This window comes from Rhinoderma darwinii, chromosome 9 (assembly GCF_050947455.1).
Source record: "Rhinoderma darwinii isolate aRhiDar2 chromosome 9, aRhiDar2.hap1, whole genome shotgun sequence".
In the NCBI taxonomy this organism is placed as follows: domain Eukaryota; kingdom Metazoa; phylum Chordata; class Amphibia; order Anura; family Rhinodermatidae; genus Rhinoderma; species Rhinoderma darwinii.
The window spans coordinates 32,319,561-32,336,053 of record NC_134695.1 but is presented as its reverse complement, the minus strand read 5'-3'; the positions used below and the strand labels follow the sequence as shown (position 1 = coordinate 32,336,053).

Sequence of the window (16,493 nt, the reverse complement as noted above, 5' to 3'; positions counted from 1 at the left end):
TCATGTTGGTATAAAGGTAAGGGACAGTTGGGAGAAATGCAGCACAGGAGGAGTAAATTAATGCAAGCTGTAGCAGAAGGTGTGGTTCCATGCCGAACAAAGTCAGAATAGAATGACACTAATAGATCATGTCATGACAATCCAATGGCAACACAATAGTATCGCGGGGGGTGGATTGGGTGACAGAGGAAGGCCCCGCCCTCTGTCTAATTATGGTCGCTATTCACAGGAAGGGGTTAAAACAAAAAGACACGTATGTGTAGATGTAGACATGTGTCACTTCTAACGGGTTAAAATATTTATTTCGGAGGGGAACCTTGTGTGGTATTTTGATACATATCTTTTGGGAATGTCCTATGTTATCTACAACTTGGGATGAGGTGTGGCATATCACTTCCGAATTTACTGATCACCCACTGCCTCGCACTACTGCCCCGTTCCTACTCCATTCCAGAATCGTTCCCATATCATACTACAAAAGGTCGGTGATCCGACAATCAATCAATGCTGCCTGAGCTTGTGTCCCGACTCTAGTGTCAGACCACTGTACCATCCATTAGTCTGTGGTTTGGTAAACTACAAGTAGGTATTCGGATGGAGCATCGGTTTGCAACTATCCATAATTCACATGAAAAATTCTACAAAGCCTGGTACAACTGGATCCACTGCACAAGATACTGTAAAATACACAGCCCTCCTAGCTGGAGTACCAAAGTTTAGCATAGCTCAGTACCTCATTCATAGTTTTGTTGTTTTTTTTCCCCTTTCACTCCCTCTCGTGTTCTATCCTAGTTGTCATTGGTTCCTATGTGTGGGGGGGCAATTTTATCTTATGGATGTTTTCCTACACAGTGTATTGATTGCTTACGCAAATAGATTTAATTAGACATGTTCCAGGATAAAACTGTGTTTTGGGAGTGACACCAATGACATACGCTGCTCGCCTAGCAATACCGTGCGACTTCTGTGGATGCAGGAGAATGGTTCTGGAGCGAGGAGCGGTGAGAAACAGCGCTGTTTGTGACGGTCTGGAATCCAAGAATTTTACCTTACAGAGAATTGCCTAGATTGGATAGCACTCTAGCTGCCTTTCAATTGTGAGAAGTACAGTATTAGGCCTGTCTGGGTTTCAGCCTCTGGATGTAGACAAGAACATATACATTTACTGACAGAGATCTTGAAATATCCAGTATATGCGAATGTTGCATAAATACAAACATTAAGAATTATTTTCATCCATGGGATGATTTGTCCATTAGAAGTTTATAGGATCACATAACATCTTACAATATGTATGGTGTTTGTTTTAAAATATTTTTCTGTGGTCATTTAGACAATGTTTATTTCCAAGTAAGAAAATATTGTAGTCTTAAGAAATATTTTTTTTATACATTATACTGTATATGTTGAAAAATATATTAAATATATGATATAAAAATTCATCACTCATTTAGATTAAGTTTTTTGCACGTAACAATCAATATAAATTTCTATTCTGAAATCATCTGCCTCACGGTTAGGTTACCTTTTTATATTTATATATTTTTGTCCATATTTTTCGATTGTGTCAATATTCTCATTACAAAAAAATAACACTGGGTTAGGCCCCATGCACACGACAGCAAAAAAACGGAGCCATTCACTTTCATTGAACACGGACACCTTTCCGTAGCACTACGGAAGGGTGTCAAGTGCCGTGGAAATGTTCCGGGAATTATGGAACATGTCCGTTCTTTCGCATTTTGCGGGCCGTGCTCCCATACTTTGTATGGGAGCACGGCCCGAAAATGCGGCTGTTAGTCAGCGGCCGGCCGTGCCCGCAATCGCGGGCCGTGATTGCGGGCACGGTCGTGTGCATGGGGCCTTATATAGAATTTGTTATTTGTAAAAATATAAAAAACACAAATATAAAAAAAAAAAAAATACCTTATGTTGTTTTAGAAGGAATGGCAGCAGCATAAGCATCCCACCATCATGTACAATCCACCAGACATCAATATTTCCTTCTAGATAACGTTCATGGTTGCTTGGATAGAAAGGGACATTTTTAGGAACCATCAGTGCTAAATGAGCGGCTGTTGTGCACCGTACGGTTTCTGTATGAAAGAAAAAAAAAAGCTACGTTGACAGAAATGTTAAGTTAAAGAGGCTCTGTCACCAGATTTTGCAACCCCTATCTGCTATTGCAGCAGATAGGCGCTGCAATGTAGATTACAGTAACGTTTTTATTTTTTTAAAACGAGCATTTTTGGCCAAGTTATGACCATTTTTGTAGTTATGCAAATGAGGCTTGCAAAAGTCCAAGTGGGTGTGTTTAAAAGTAAAATTCCAAGTGGGCGTGTATTATGTGCGTACATCGGGGCGTTTTTAATACTTTTACTAGCTGGGCATTCTGATGAGAAGTATCATCCACAGGTTTTCCCTCCATTAGAAGTGATGACACATGAAGTAGTGTAGCCGTTCTTTACACAGTTGGTAAATGGGAATCCCACTTTGCAGGAATAAAGTTAATCTTCATCCCTTCGTTCTCTGTATGAGTGAGAGCAGCAGAGGACAGACCCCCCACCAATAATAATATTCTAGTGTGATGACATAACATTAAAGTAATGCCACTTTAGGCAAGTTAATTATTGCTGCAAAATAATCAAGACTTGCCAATGAAGGTTTTCCATGAACGTGGATCTTCACTTTGTCTCCAGCCATAAGGCCACCCCAACATTACAGTGTTGTGCTTCATTCCTCCAAGTCCACATGACTGGATCAAATGTGAAATTCCTTCTCTAGTTTTATTGGTAACCACCACCTGGCAGAAACCTTTAACTTTCTCTATTTCCATCATATTTTTTATAGTCTGAAACGATCAGAAAACATATTTGAATTTGAGGCAATACAAAAACTATTTAATACATAAGGATAGATAACTCCACTCCAGTATTGTGTATAAAACAATTTTCTAGAGCTATTCCACCTAAAATGTAAACATGAGCATATTTTCGTAAATCAGAAGGTAACAGTGGAGACAGGAGCCGAGCCTGCAGAGCCTCCTTATACAGTCCGCATGGGCGACGTTGAGACCAGAGGGTGGAAAGGGGATGATGAGGCACTGTTAATAAGATGAAACTGCTAGATGATGTAGCGCTAGGTATCGATAAGTTTACCAGTGATGGGCGCTCTAAACGAGCATCTCCCCCACTCTGCCAACACTTTATAAGTACATTATATGTAGTATATTGTACATAATATGATCGGCGCTGTAATGTAGATTACAGCAGTGTTTTTATTTAGAAAAACAATCATTTTTGACTGAGTTATGACCTATTTTAGCTTTATGCTAATGAGTTTCTTAATGGACAACTGGGCGTGTTTTACTTTTTGACCAAGTGGGCGTCGTGGAGAGAAGTGTATGACGCTGACCAATCAGCGTCCTACACTTCTCCCCATTCACAGAAAAAAAGTGGGACATATAATAAGATTAAAAACACAAAAAATGGCCATACTCACAAATTGGGCAGGTATAATCCCAACAGGACGCAGCCAGGTCAAAAATGCCGCTGAAGGAAAGTGCACAGGTGTGTTTAAATAATAATAGCCACTCCCACTAGCCTTGAGGGGAGTGGCGTGTGGTGCATGGGATATGTAGTAAAAAGTAAATGAATAGTGTATAATGTGCAAGTAGTAATAATATGTGTGAAATATAGGGGGCAGTACTGAGTATAGTGAGTGGTGAATAAAGTGTAAAATATAGGGGGCAGTACTAAAAGGGTCAGGAACGTGAGTGATGCATGAAGTGTGGGTGCAGTGTGTAAAACATGGAGGGCTAATGCGTAAATCATGAGGCACAGCCTATATAGCCTGGTAGCAGCCTATTTGTAACGCCATGGTAGTACATAGAGCGGGCTGCCCTGCTTGCTATGCCAGACCGCAACACACCATGCTCTCCCAGCATTGAAGACCTGGCTGCGTCCAAAAAGTAGTAAATATAATACAAGTAAACATGGAAAATACATGGGGGGTATTGGTTGTAATTTTGGCCAAAAGAACGCAAGCTCGCAATCCTCGTCACGGATCCCCACACTTGCGAGTCCCTAACTGGAACTTTCCGTTCCAAACTTGAAGCTATCCACAGAAAAAAAAGTGGGACATATAATAAGATTAAAAACACAAAAAATGGCCATACTCACAAATTGGGCAGAGCATGGTGTGTTCTTAGAGACCATACTGCTTCATGTTCCAGTAGATAGTTGAATCCGTCAACCTGCCACTTATACCTATTCCTATCCTGATATCCATGACCTATTCTTTATTTTACATTATGTTTTGGCATATTTACCACAAAGCACAAACGGGTATGTATATAAGGCAAAAAAGAATAAATACTATAGAACCACTATGTAGATCACAAAAGTATAAATTTTATTCACAGTAAATACACCTCATGAATGATAAAAACACTTAAGAAAGCTTAGACATGTGTAACAAAATCTGGGGTGGGGGGGGGGGGGAAGAGAGTGGCCACCCTGATAAGTGGCCAAACAAAGAAATATCCCCACACTTTCACCAATTCCCCTAAACATGCATTTCTATTGTATAAGCATGAGTCCGTAGAAAACATTGCATCAAACCGTTTGCTGGAAGCAGCAGAAACCCATGATAATCAGAGAGGGGACTGAATGTCCCACGCTTATCGCCACAAATGTGGCTTCCTCAGGGGTAAATTAAAAGCCCCTTCAAAACAGCTGATCGGCATAGGTTCTGGGAGCTGATCAATCCCTCTCAGGTATGGATGGCCTATCCTGAGGAAATAGAATAGTCCTTAGGCCTTATTCACACGAGCGTATTTCACGCCCGTGTTACGCGCGTTAAAACAGAAGTCACACGGACCTATGCAATTCAATGGGGCCATTCAGACATTGTGTTTTTCACGCAGCGTGTGTCCGCTTGTGCGTTTTTTGCGCATCACGCACCCATTGAAGTCAATGGGTGCGTGAAAGTCACGGACAGCACACGGATACACATCCATGTGTTGTTCGTGATTCACGCAACAGTTGCTAAAGAATGAGAAAAAGAAGAACGCCCTCTTCAGTTTTTTTCGCTGCAATGCGCACAAAATGTTGCGGTTTTTTTACATGCGCAAAACAAACACGCTTGTGTGAATAAGGCCTTAGAGTACACCTTTAGGTTAAAGATTGTTTTAACCCTTTAAAGCTCCATGACGTACATGTACGTCATGAATTTCTTTACATAGAGACACCATGACTTAAGCGATCAACAATACAAGCCTGGCTGTTTATCACTTTAGATGCTGTGGACAATAGCGACCGCAGCATTTAATAAGCTTGACAGAGGGAGGGGGATCCCCAGGTCTGCTATACACGGGCAGGCAATAATGCTATTGAATAATAAGTGATCTAAAACATTATACAAAACATGTGCATAATGGTACGAATATGAAAATAAACACAATTAAGTTTAATACAGTTTAGAAAATAGTCTCTCCAGAATTTTTATTTTTTTTATGGTCTGAAGATTGTTAATAAAAAAACTATATATAGGGCACCACCGCAATCCTAATGACCCATAGGATAGTTTACATAATATTTATTCCGCACAATGCATGGCGTTAAAAAAAACAAAAAAAAAACAGAAGATGGCAGAATTGCTTTTCTCCAATTCAGCCCCTCTTAAAAAAAGTTTTTTTAATATATTATATACACCCCAAAACTTTACCAATAGCACCTACAACCCAACCCGCATAGAACAAGCCCTCATACGGCTATGTCTACATATAGGTAAAAAAAAGTTGTGGGAACACAAACATTTTACATCTTTCCCATAAATAGATAAATTCCAATAGTTTCAATGTAAATAGTGTACGTTTAATTGTTAAATATGAGGTCCTGCCTAAATAAACATTTAAAAATAATTTTATTAGTATAGTATTAAAAATAGGGCACTAATGCCAAAAATACTGAGTATAGGCGTTGGCAAAACAGATCCAAGGTCCCTGATAGAGTGTCAGGCAAAAGGTAATAATTGGTAAACCTTAAAGTCAATACAACACTAGACAGGGGTAGTGATTCACACTACTCGTCCATTTGCCATAGCGATACAAAATCACCCAGCCTCATTAGAATGTCCTGTATGCACTGATAAAAAACGTGCACCACTTTAAACATAAAAACAGAGGACCCTAGAAATTATAAATATGGTCTGTATACCACAAGTAAGCAACGTCCCAACGCGTTTCTGCAACCCTGTAGATACAGGGGAGCGTCCTCAGAGGTTTTGAATTGCTTTAATTTATTAAACAACTGCCGAACAGCACATATTATGCTGTTAGTTTTGTATTCTCCGGCGTGCACGGAGACACTGATAACTGGTGTGAATCACTACCCCTGTCTAGTGTTGTATTGACTTGAAGGTTTACCAATTATTAGCTTTTGCCTGACACTCTATCAGGGACCTTGGATCTGTTTTGCCAACGCCTATACTCAGTATTTTTGGCATTAGTGCCCTATTTTTAATACTATACTAATAAAATTATTTTTAAACTTTTATTTAGGCAGGACCTCATCTTTCCCATAAACCTTGTTTTTATTGCAAGAGTAAGTACTAAAACATTCAAACCTATATAAACTTGGTAGTGGCATATTCGTTCTGAACAGTAGAATAACGTTACACATTATTGTTCCACAGAAACCCCAAAAACTCTGGACTCCGATTCTCCAGCGGTGGGATCCCCAGCGATCAAACACTTATAAGCTATAGTTGATAACACTTATAGTAGATAAGTTGCTATGGTGTTATAACCCCTTTAATTATTAAGTCCTATGTTCTCCCATGTGCCATTAAAAACAACCCATCATGCAAAAAAGACAAAAACATAATACAGCTATGTGAACAGAAGATTAAAAAATATTATGGCTTAAAACCCTTATAAAGCTGGAGGCAGATAAGGTTATATTCACCCCCGGCAAACTGCAAATCAGTACCATTCATCTAAATGGGGTTGTTTCAGTGGGATTCAACATTCAGATGAATGGGTCAGTTGCAGAAATTTCTGCCACAAATTTGCCCTGTGTGAAAATAACGTAGCATAGCACAGTACAGATTTGGTCTGTATTTTTCTTTTTTTAGGGTACAAAACACTGGCCAAACCTGCACTGTCTGCATGAGGCATTATAGTGGCAATTTTTAATTGTATTTCCATAGATAAGTTGTGCTTTCAGAACAAATGTAGATTTTGGTGGTGAAGTAGCTTTTTGTGGTGTGTAATATATATTTTTAGCAAATTTGCAGTTCAAGACCAGATATTGGATGCCTGATGTTTTTATGCGCACAACTCTGCACGCTTTGATCCAATATTTTTTAGTATGTTTTGTGTGTAAGGCTTCGTTCACGTCTGCATTGGGGTCCCGTTCTGACGTTCCGTCTTAGCTTTCCGTCAGAACGGGACCCTGAGCAGACACAAACTGACACCGATGGAAACCAGACGTTTGATTTCAATGGTGAAGGATCCGGTGCCCATGGTTTCCGTTTGTCTCTGTTGTGCACCCGACCCATCGTTTTGCCGGAAGCAATAGCTTAGTCAACTACGCTATTGCTTCCGGCACAACGACGGGTCCGGTGCACAACAGACACAAAAAGGAACGATGAGCAACGGATCAGTCACCATTGAAATCAATGGTGATGGAAACAGAAACCTCTTTTTTCCGTCTGTGTTTGTTCAGGGTCCCGTTCTGACGGAAACCTCAGATGGAGCATCAGAACAGGACCCCAACGCAGATGTGAACGAAGCCTAAACCTCTGCTTGGATGGGAATTTTACTAGCAAATATGAGATGTTTTTTTTTCTCCTAAAATCTGGTTGGTCATAAAGATCCATCAAGGGGATTTCTTGATCTCAAAAAGAAGAGATTGTACTGACCAAATCTGCAACGTGTGCATGAGGCCTAAAGATGAACAATTGGTACATATATGCAAACATCGATCAGAATATATTTTGTACAAATTTCCTACCTGTTCAGCAGCTTGTACTTCCCCATAGCTGTCCAAAAAGTTACCATTTATTGCGGTACCAATTATAGTTAACCCCTTTCCAGCCTTTAGCTGAGAGGCAAACGTGAGCAGACGTGGATATTTGACATGTAAATCCTCGTCCAATTTTAGCAAAACTAGTAGCTGAGGCCTAAAAGATATCAGCACAAGCAAAACATTTAATATGAACGTATGTAGTTGAAAAAAAAAAAAAAAAAAGATCAGTTTCACTTACACATCTTGCTATTTGGTGCTTAGAAAGATATTTCCTTCCCTCTCCCTCTCCTATATTATTTCAGTTTAGTGATCAACATGTTCATCATGGAAAGTCAAAATTACAATACAGTGTACAAAACTTTTATTTCAAAATCTTACTTATACAACAGTCAAGTGGAATGAATTTGATCAAGATATATATAATAACGTTAGATATCAAATGGACACTTACATTTCAAACAACTTATGCTAATCTAATAGTATAACTGATATTTATCAACTTTGTAATTTACTTGCGGTAAAAATGTTGTTGTTTTATCAAAGCAAATTATTTGTGAATCTACTGCCACTATGTGTCCGCCTTCCTGTAATCTGCTGTCCACCCCTTTTTCAATCAAAATCCATCGCTAGTTACAGACCATCTGCAGAAGGCGTGTGTGTGTGGGGGGGGGGGTCCCTCTGCTCCCTTCTCCATAGACTTCTATTGGTAGGCAGTGAAGAGACACCCCCCCCCTTCTGCAGTCCTTATGTGATTAGGGATGGATTTTTCTTGAAAACAGGGGGTGGACAAGAAGATTACCGGAAGGGGACCCCTAGTGGCAGTCATTTCACAAATAACTTGCATGGATAAAACAAAATTTCCCATACTTACGCTGCCCATACTAAACTTCGAAGAGGAGGGAGCAGGTGTAGAGTGAGATAAACAGACAGACGTGATGCATCTTCAGGTAAGAGTTATATCTCACCCCAGTGGTGGATTCTCATCTACACTGATTATTACTGCTGTATAATCTCCTCCACTATATCTATATATATATATATATATATATATATATATATATATATATATATATATATATATATATTTTGTTGTGTTTATGGGATCCATATATGTGGGGTTAGTGACTGCCTCCACTTGTTGTTCTTGCACTCCTCCCATTCTGCCCTGGGTGATTTTTATCAGTTCAATGCTGGATCCTACCATCCCCAGATATATATGTAGGCTTAGTCCCAGTTCTGGGTGTATGTGCAGCGTAGGTTCCCACCTTACAGAGGTCGCCTTGTCGTGGTAGGTGGGCAAACACTTTTTGATCAAAATGTGCACTAAGAACCTCCCTATTTGTAAGTAGATTTAGCTTTAGTGCATATTTATTTATATTTAGTGGTTTAGGTGACAGTGTCGCAGTGTGCTGTCACCATTTTAGGTCTGATATATATATATATATATATAATAGGATGGAGATAGGGCAGGATTCTCCTCTTCTCTGTGTGCAGTGTATAGGAGTCATGATCGCAGTTAGGCTCCGCCCACAAGCTCAAAGACAACTGAAAATTAGAAAAAGAGCCTGCAGAGTAGAGAACTGATAAAAAAAAATGCCATATACAAGTCATAGAATGGCCAGATATCGTGTATATTTCTCATGTACACACACGCCAGCTTATTCTAAAAAGGCACCTGAAATGTTAGGTACACTTTTAGTATTGTTATGAACCAAATTCTTAAAGAACAGATCATAATTAAAGATAATTAACTTTTATAAAGTTTCTCTATTTGTGATCTCTGGAGACCTGAAATCTGGTGTGAACACTCTCATGCCTGCTGAGCAGTACAGTTGTCGTGGCAACCGTACCTGGAGAGTATCGTGCATGGGTCCAATTCTAATCAAAAGGAGCCATAAATTATACTATCCGGGTGTCATACGGTTGCCACGGCAAATTTACCACCCAGTATTAGGGGAGGGAGGGAGATCTCAAGTGAAGGTACAAGAAGTAAAACTTCTTTCTGACAACCTGAAGCAACAAGCACATCCGTTTCCCTTTAGACCACTATTTTACCATCAAGTTATTTACACAACTTAGAAGTTGGACAAATTCTGGCCAACCACTTTCTCCCCTAACTTATCTCCTGGGCAAACAATATTCTTATCTCCCCTTACTTCGACGCACCATCAGCAGCAGATGCCAGGAGCCAACATCCCTTAGCAATGGCCAGGATTAAAGATGACTAAGCCGGACCTTTTAAATCCTTAGATGTCGTGGTCAATAGCGACTGCGTCGTTGGAGTGGATAGACAGAGAGAAGGGGCTCCGTTTGTTATCCTATCGGGCAACAGGTTACTATGGCAGCCTGGTGCCTAACAGAGGCCAAAGGCGCAAACTATGGGATTGCCTGCTACTTTATTACTGACAAGCAATAAGGCGTTGGCATACTGAGTATACCAAAACATTATAGAAGCAAACAATTGTGAAGTACCCTAGTTGAATAAAGTCTATGGAAACCCCCCCCCCCCCCCCTGCCGAGGTCAGACCAACACCGATCATAGGAGCATTCCTGGGCACAGAATGTCCAACATAAAGTGAGCCCAGCTTCACCTACTCTCACACTCATAGCTAAACCTGTAGGAGTATGTCCAACAGGCAGTATTTACACAGATTTTTAAAATTAGGGTCTCTTCTCTCAACCCGCCTCTGATCCCCCTCAACCTGACAAGAAATTCCTGGTTAAATCTATACCTGTATCCGCAGAGATCACGTCTCAGTGTTGTCCTTACATACAGTCCCTGCTAATCTTTAAAAAAGTCTTGAACCTTTGAATTTTCAGTCTTTCGAACACAAAGTGAGATACCATGAATAGGAATACATATGGCGTAAATCTATATCAGTGGTGTACAAATCAGTGACTCCATAGTCATGAAGCTACAAGTCCCAGCATATCGTGAAGGATGCAGACTCCTAGCATGCTGGGGAGCGATAGGATGTAGGCTAACACGCAATGAATATTATAGAGACAGACAATGAACGCTCCTCAGTAAACAAACGTGCAGCAAATCATTCTAAGCAAAGTAGTTCAGTAATGTCATCAATTGTATTGAATGAAGAAGTTACTGCTTAGAAGGTCATTTAGACTTCTCCTTTCACATACATCGATAGTGTGGAGCTTATATGCAGAAAAGGGCATTAGAAGATGAAAATACCTATGTGCCTACTTAATAAATTCATTACACAGATGATGGACTACCTCCAGTTCTTTGTGTGAGGGGGTCCTTCTTCCAGTCTCAGCAAGGCATATCTAGCAGCACTGAGAGAGAGTCCTCGAATTCCATCTCCCCATTCTTTCTCTGCTCTGTCAAGGAGATTAACGTTGAAAAAAGTATAATATACCAAATTACAATTAAGTAAACTCACCAGACAGCTTGAACATAGCTCTACTGTTGATGAGCAGGTCTCTTGGAAAAACACATTAAACATATTCCTAATGAAAATGTTATTACTTCTCAAGAAACACGTAAAAGCAAGATTTCCACATGACAGATCTTTCCGTTCTTTGCCAATAATATGTATCTACCTCACCCGCGATTTGAAGTTAACATGTGAACAGAAACATTTATTTGCCGTTATTAATTCCCTTATTTGTATGTTATTATTTTTAGATATCATTCCCTCCCTTTCCAATCATTCCATCCACTCTGTCTTCACCAATATCCCTACCCCATTCGAAGTTGAGAACATATGCTGAGATACCCCTTACCCTCAATTGCCACCTCCGCCCATATTACTCTAATCCCAACATTAGATACTAGTGTGTTTCTCATAATGTAAAAAGACCTCACTATCATAGGCTACCACCTTTGCGATATTTATGATCTGCTAAATTCACTCCGGTCAACTTTAAGTGCCATTATTGTGAAGTTAATAGCGAAGCGGGAGACTATGCAAACTGAGAAAGTGGCGCATAAAAATAGACTATCACTCAGTAGAGTTACAACAACTGTGCCACGGAAGCTTTAACCCCTAGGTGCACTGGGACGCAACTAAGTCCTGGCGGGAAGTTACTTTGCGCACCAGGACGTACCGTTACCAAGACTTTCCCGATGCACATTGTGAGTGACAGGGAAAGGGTAGCCTAGTCAAAAGTTTGTAAAATTGGTGTGTTTGGTGCAACCTTACAAATATTATAATTTTACTAAAAATTAGTTTTCCTTTTTTAGATACAGCTGCTCTCTATTCTCTATACAGACCAGCTATATCTTTCGCTAAATCCTGTTCAGGTCATGTCAGCTCTGACATGCAGGATCCACCTGTAAACGAATCACATCTAAGTTCATAACCATAATAATACAGAGCAGCTGTATCTCAAAAAGTAACACATTTTTAATAAAAAGTATTTATGATGTTGCACCAAACACACTGATACACCTTTTTATTAAAAATAAATAAAATTTGCCTTTCAAAAGGTTTACATAGTCTTTAATATGGATATCTGTCTGATTGCTTGGACATCCGTACTTCACCATTTCACATTTGGACAAAAGAGCAAGATTGATAAGAAGTGGACCACAACTACTATTCCTCTTTATCGTTAACACCCGACTTCCCAAGACCTCTCTACCAATCGGACGACATGGATCGCACAAATCGGATGATAAGGATATACTAGGGCTTCCACAACCACTTCTATATGTGCTTTAAGTTCAGACCTGACGTAGGAGCAAATTATGTACCATATTTTTCAGACTATAAGATGCACCCAGGTTTTAGACAACAGAAAAGAGGAAAAAAAAAAAAAAAAAAGAAAAAACTATTGGTTAAAAAAATTTATTTGTTCAGTTTCACCACATTCTGAAAGCCATATCTTATATTTTTCCATCATTTGAGCGGTGTGAGGGCTTATTTTTTGTGGGACAAGCTGTAGTTTTTATAAGCGCCATTTTTTTTGGTACATAAGATTTATTTTATTCTTTTTAGCGCTATGGTGACCAAAAGACAATGATTCTGGGGTTATAAATGTATTTCTTTTTTTACACAGTTCACTGTATAAATATTGCTATATTGTAATAGTTACGGACTTTTACTGATGCAGCGATACTAAATTTTTTAATTATTTTTTTATTTGTACATTGTGCTTGGGGAAAAAATGGGAAAAGGTTTGTTTTTTTTAACTTTTTTTACACATTTTATTAGTTCTGCTAGGGGGCTTGAACCAGCAATCATTAGATCGCTGTTACAATACACTGCAATACATGGATGAGTTACGGAAACAGCGTAACTCGCTGAGCCATGCAGTTTTCGTAACTCCCATAGTAGAGAATGGCAGTTACAGAAGCAGCATAGCATGCTACGCTGTTTCCGTAACTACTATTCAGTTCTATGGGAGTTACGCAAACGGCGTAGCTCAGCGAGTTACGCTGTTTCCGTAACTAAACCATGTAAGCAGGAAGTGGCCGGAAGACAGCGGAGCCGGGTAAGATAGAATGGGGCTTAAGGGGCCCCGTTCTAGAGATAGATGCGGGTCCCAGAGGTGGGACCCGCATCTAGAGATAGATGCGGGTCCCAGAGGTGGGACCCGCATCGATCTGACATTTATGACATATCCTGTGAATACCCCTACAAATGCCACGGTCGCTATTGACCGCGGCATTTAACTAGTTAAACGGCCAGAAACAGAGCTATCACTGTTCCTAGCCGTAGTGCAGTGTGTCAGAAGCGGACACCTGAATTGCATAGAGTGGGCTCAGCGCGTGAAAGGGGTTAAGTAAGGAGCGGTCAGGGAGCCCGGCACTGCCGGGTCCCCTGACTGCAGTCTATAAGACGCAGGGACTTTTTAGCAAGATTTATTCTTGCTAAAAACTGTGTCTTATAGTCTGAAAAATACGGTAGTTTATGGCTTAGAACCTTAACATACTACACCATTTCACGGGCCTTTTTCACTTGACATTTTCTTATATAGGTGTGATGGTCAGATGTCCACATTCATTTGACCAGTGGCGTAAGTACCGCAATAGCAGCCGTAGCGGCTGAGGGGGCCCGTGTCGCCCGCCGGCACTGGCCCCCACCATGGTCGGAGGCTCCGCTAGCAGCCGCTATGGCTGCTACAGCGCAACGCCACTGAACACTACGGCAGAGCAGGGAGGTATCCCCCCGCTCTGCCATTAAACAAAAGACATGTATCCCCTATCTACAGGATAGGGGATACATGTGTGATCGCTGGCATTGATAGGGAGCACGGGGGACTGAAAGTCCCCTGAAGTTCTCCATCACAAACCTCGTACTTCCGTGGTCTGTGTCGGCAGCTCCGTAGAAATGAATGGAGCGCCGGTCGCGCTTGTGCGCATGCGTGACCAGCGCTCCTTTCATTTTTATTGAGCTGCGCAGACTCCGGAAGTCAGAGATTAGTCATGGAGAACTTCTGGGGACTTTCGGTCCCCCGTTCTCTTTATCGCTGCCAGCGATCACACATGTATCCCCTATCCTGTGGATAGGAGATACATGTCTTTTGTAGGACACACTGTAGGTCAGATTTTTTTGGGGGGTTGGGGCTGCATGGCGTTACCTACAGTGGGGGATGTATGGCATTAGCGCCATACAGGGGGGACTCTGTATGGCGTTATCTACAGGGGGGACTCTGTATGGCGTTATCTACAGGGGGGACTCTGTATGGCGTTATCTACAGGGGGGACTCTGTATGGCGTTATCTACAGGGGGGACTCTGTATGGCGTTATCTACAGGGGGGACTCTGTATGGCGTTATCTACAGGGGGGACTCTGTATGGCGTTATCTACAGGGGGGACTCTGTATGGCGTTATCTACAGGGGGGACTCTGTATGGCGTTATCTACAGGGGGGACTCTGTATGGCGTTATCTACAGGGGGGGACTCTGTATGGCGTTATCTACAGGGGGGGACTCTGTATGGCGTTATCTACAGGGGGGACTCTGTATGGCGTTATCTACAGGGGGGACTCTGTATGGCGTTATCTACAGGGGGGACTCTGTATGGCGCCATCTACAGAGGGGGCTGTATGGCGCCATCTACAGAGGGGGCTGTATGGCGCCATCTACAGAGGGGGCTGTATGGCGCCATCTACAGAGGGGGCTGTATGGCGCCATCTACAGAGGGGGCTGTATGGCGCCATCTACAGAGGGGGCTGTATGGCGCCATCTACAGAGGGGGCTGTATGGCGCCATCTACAGAGGGGGCTGTATGGCGCCATCTACAGAGGGGGCTGTATGGCGCCATCTACAGAGGGGGCTGTATGGCGCCATCTACAGAGGGGGCTGTATGGCGCCATCTACAGAGGGGGCTGTATGGCGCCATCTACAGAGGGGGCTGTATGGCGCCATCTACAGAGGGGGCTGTATGGCGCCATCTACAGAGGGGGCTGTATGGCGCCATCTACAGAGGGGGCTGTATGGCGCCATCTACAGAGGGGGCTGTATGGCGCCATCTACAGAGGGGGCTGTATGGCGCCATCTACAGAGGGGGCTGTATGGCGCCATCTACAGAGGGGGCTGTATGGCGCCATCTACAGAGGGGGCTGTATGGCGCCATCTACAGAGGGGGCTGTATGGCGCCATCTACAGAGGGGGCTGTATGGCGCCATCTACAGAGGGGGCTGTATGGCGCCATCTACAGAGGGGGCTGTATGGCGCCATCTACAGAGGGGGCTGTATGGCGCCATCTACAGAGGGGGCTGTATGGCGCCATCTACAGAGGGGGCTGTATGGCGCCATCTACAGAGGGGGCTGTATGGCGCCATCTACAGAGGGGGCTGTATGGCGCCATCTACAGAGGGGGCTGTATGGCGCCATCTACAGAGGGGGCTGTATGGCGCCATCTACAGAGGGGGCTGTATGGCGCCATCTACAGAGGGGGCTGTATGGCGCCATCTACAGAGGGGGCTGTATGGCGCCATCTACAGAGGGGGCTGTATGGCGCTATCTACAGAGGGGGCTGTATGGCGCTATCTACAGAGGGGGCTGTATGGCGCTATCTACAGAGGGGGCTGTATGGCGCTATCTACAGAGGGGGCTGTATGGCGCTATCTACAGAGGGGGCTGTATGGCGCTATCTACAGAGGGGGCTGTATGGCGCCATCTACAGAGGGGGCTGTATGGCGCCATCTACAGAGGGGGCTGTATGGCGCCATCTACAGGGGGGGCTGTATGGCGCTATCTACAGAGGGGGCTGTATGGCGCTATCTACAGGGGGGGCTGTATGGCGCTATCTACAGAGGGGGCTGTATGGCGTTATCTACAGGGGGGGCTGTATGGCGTTATCTACAGGGGGGCTGTATGGCGTTATCTACAGGGGGGGCTGTATGGCGTTATCTACAGGGGGGCTGTATGGCGTTATCTACAGGGGGGGCTGTATGGCGTTATCTACATTGGGTCTGTATGGCGCCATCTACAGGGGGTCTGTATGGCACCATCTACAGGGGGTCTGTATGGCGCTATCTAAAGAG

The 16,493-nt window shown here is 42.6% G+C and overlaps 1 protein-coding gene across 1 annotated transcript in view; it reads right to left on the bottom strand.

Annotated features, from left to right (window-relative positions):
* SLC12A4 (solute carrier family 12 member 4) overlaps positions 1 to 16,493 on the bottom strand; it is a 111,567-nt gene that overhangs the window by 20,804 nt on the left and 74,270 nt on the right. The window contains exons 16-19 of the mRNA XM_075836908.1: positions 11,271 to 11,375; positions 8,019 to 8,187; positions 2,656 to 2,851; positions 1,927 to 2,096 (exon numbers count right to left, since the gene is read on the bottom strand). Of these exons, the coding sequence (XP_075693023.1) occupies positions 1,927 to 2,096; positions 2,656 to 2,851; positions 8,019 to 8,187; positions 11,271 to 11,375 (640 nt within the window). The remainder of the gene's footprint in view (positions 1 to 1,926; positions 2,097 to 2,655; positions 2,852 to 8,018; positions 8,188 to 11,270; positions 11,376 to 16,493) is intronic.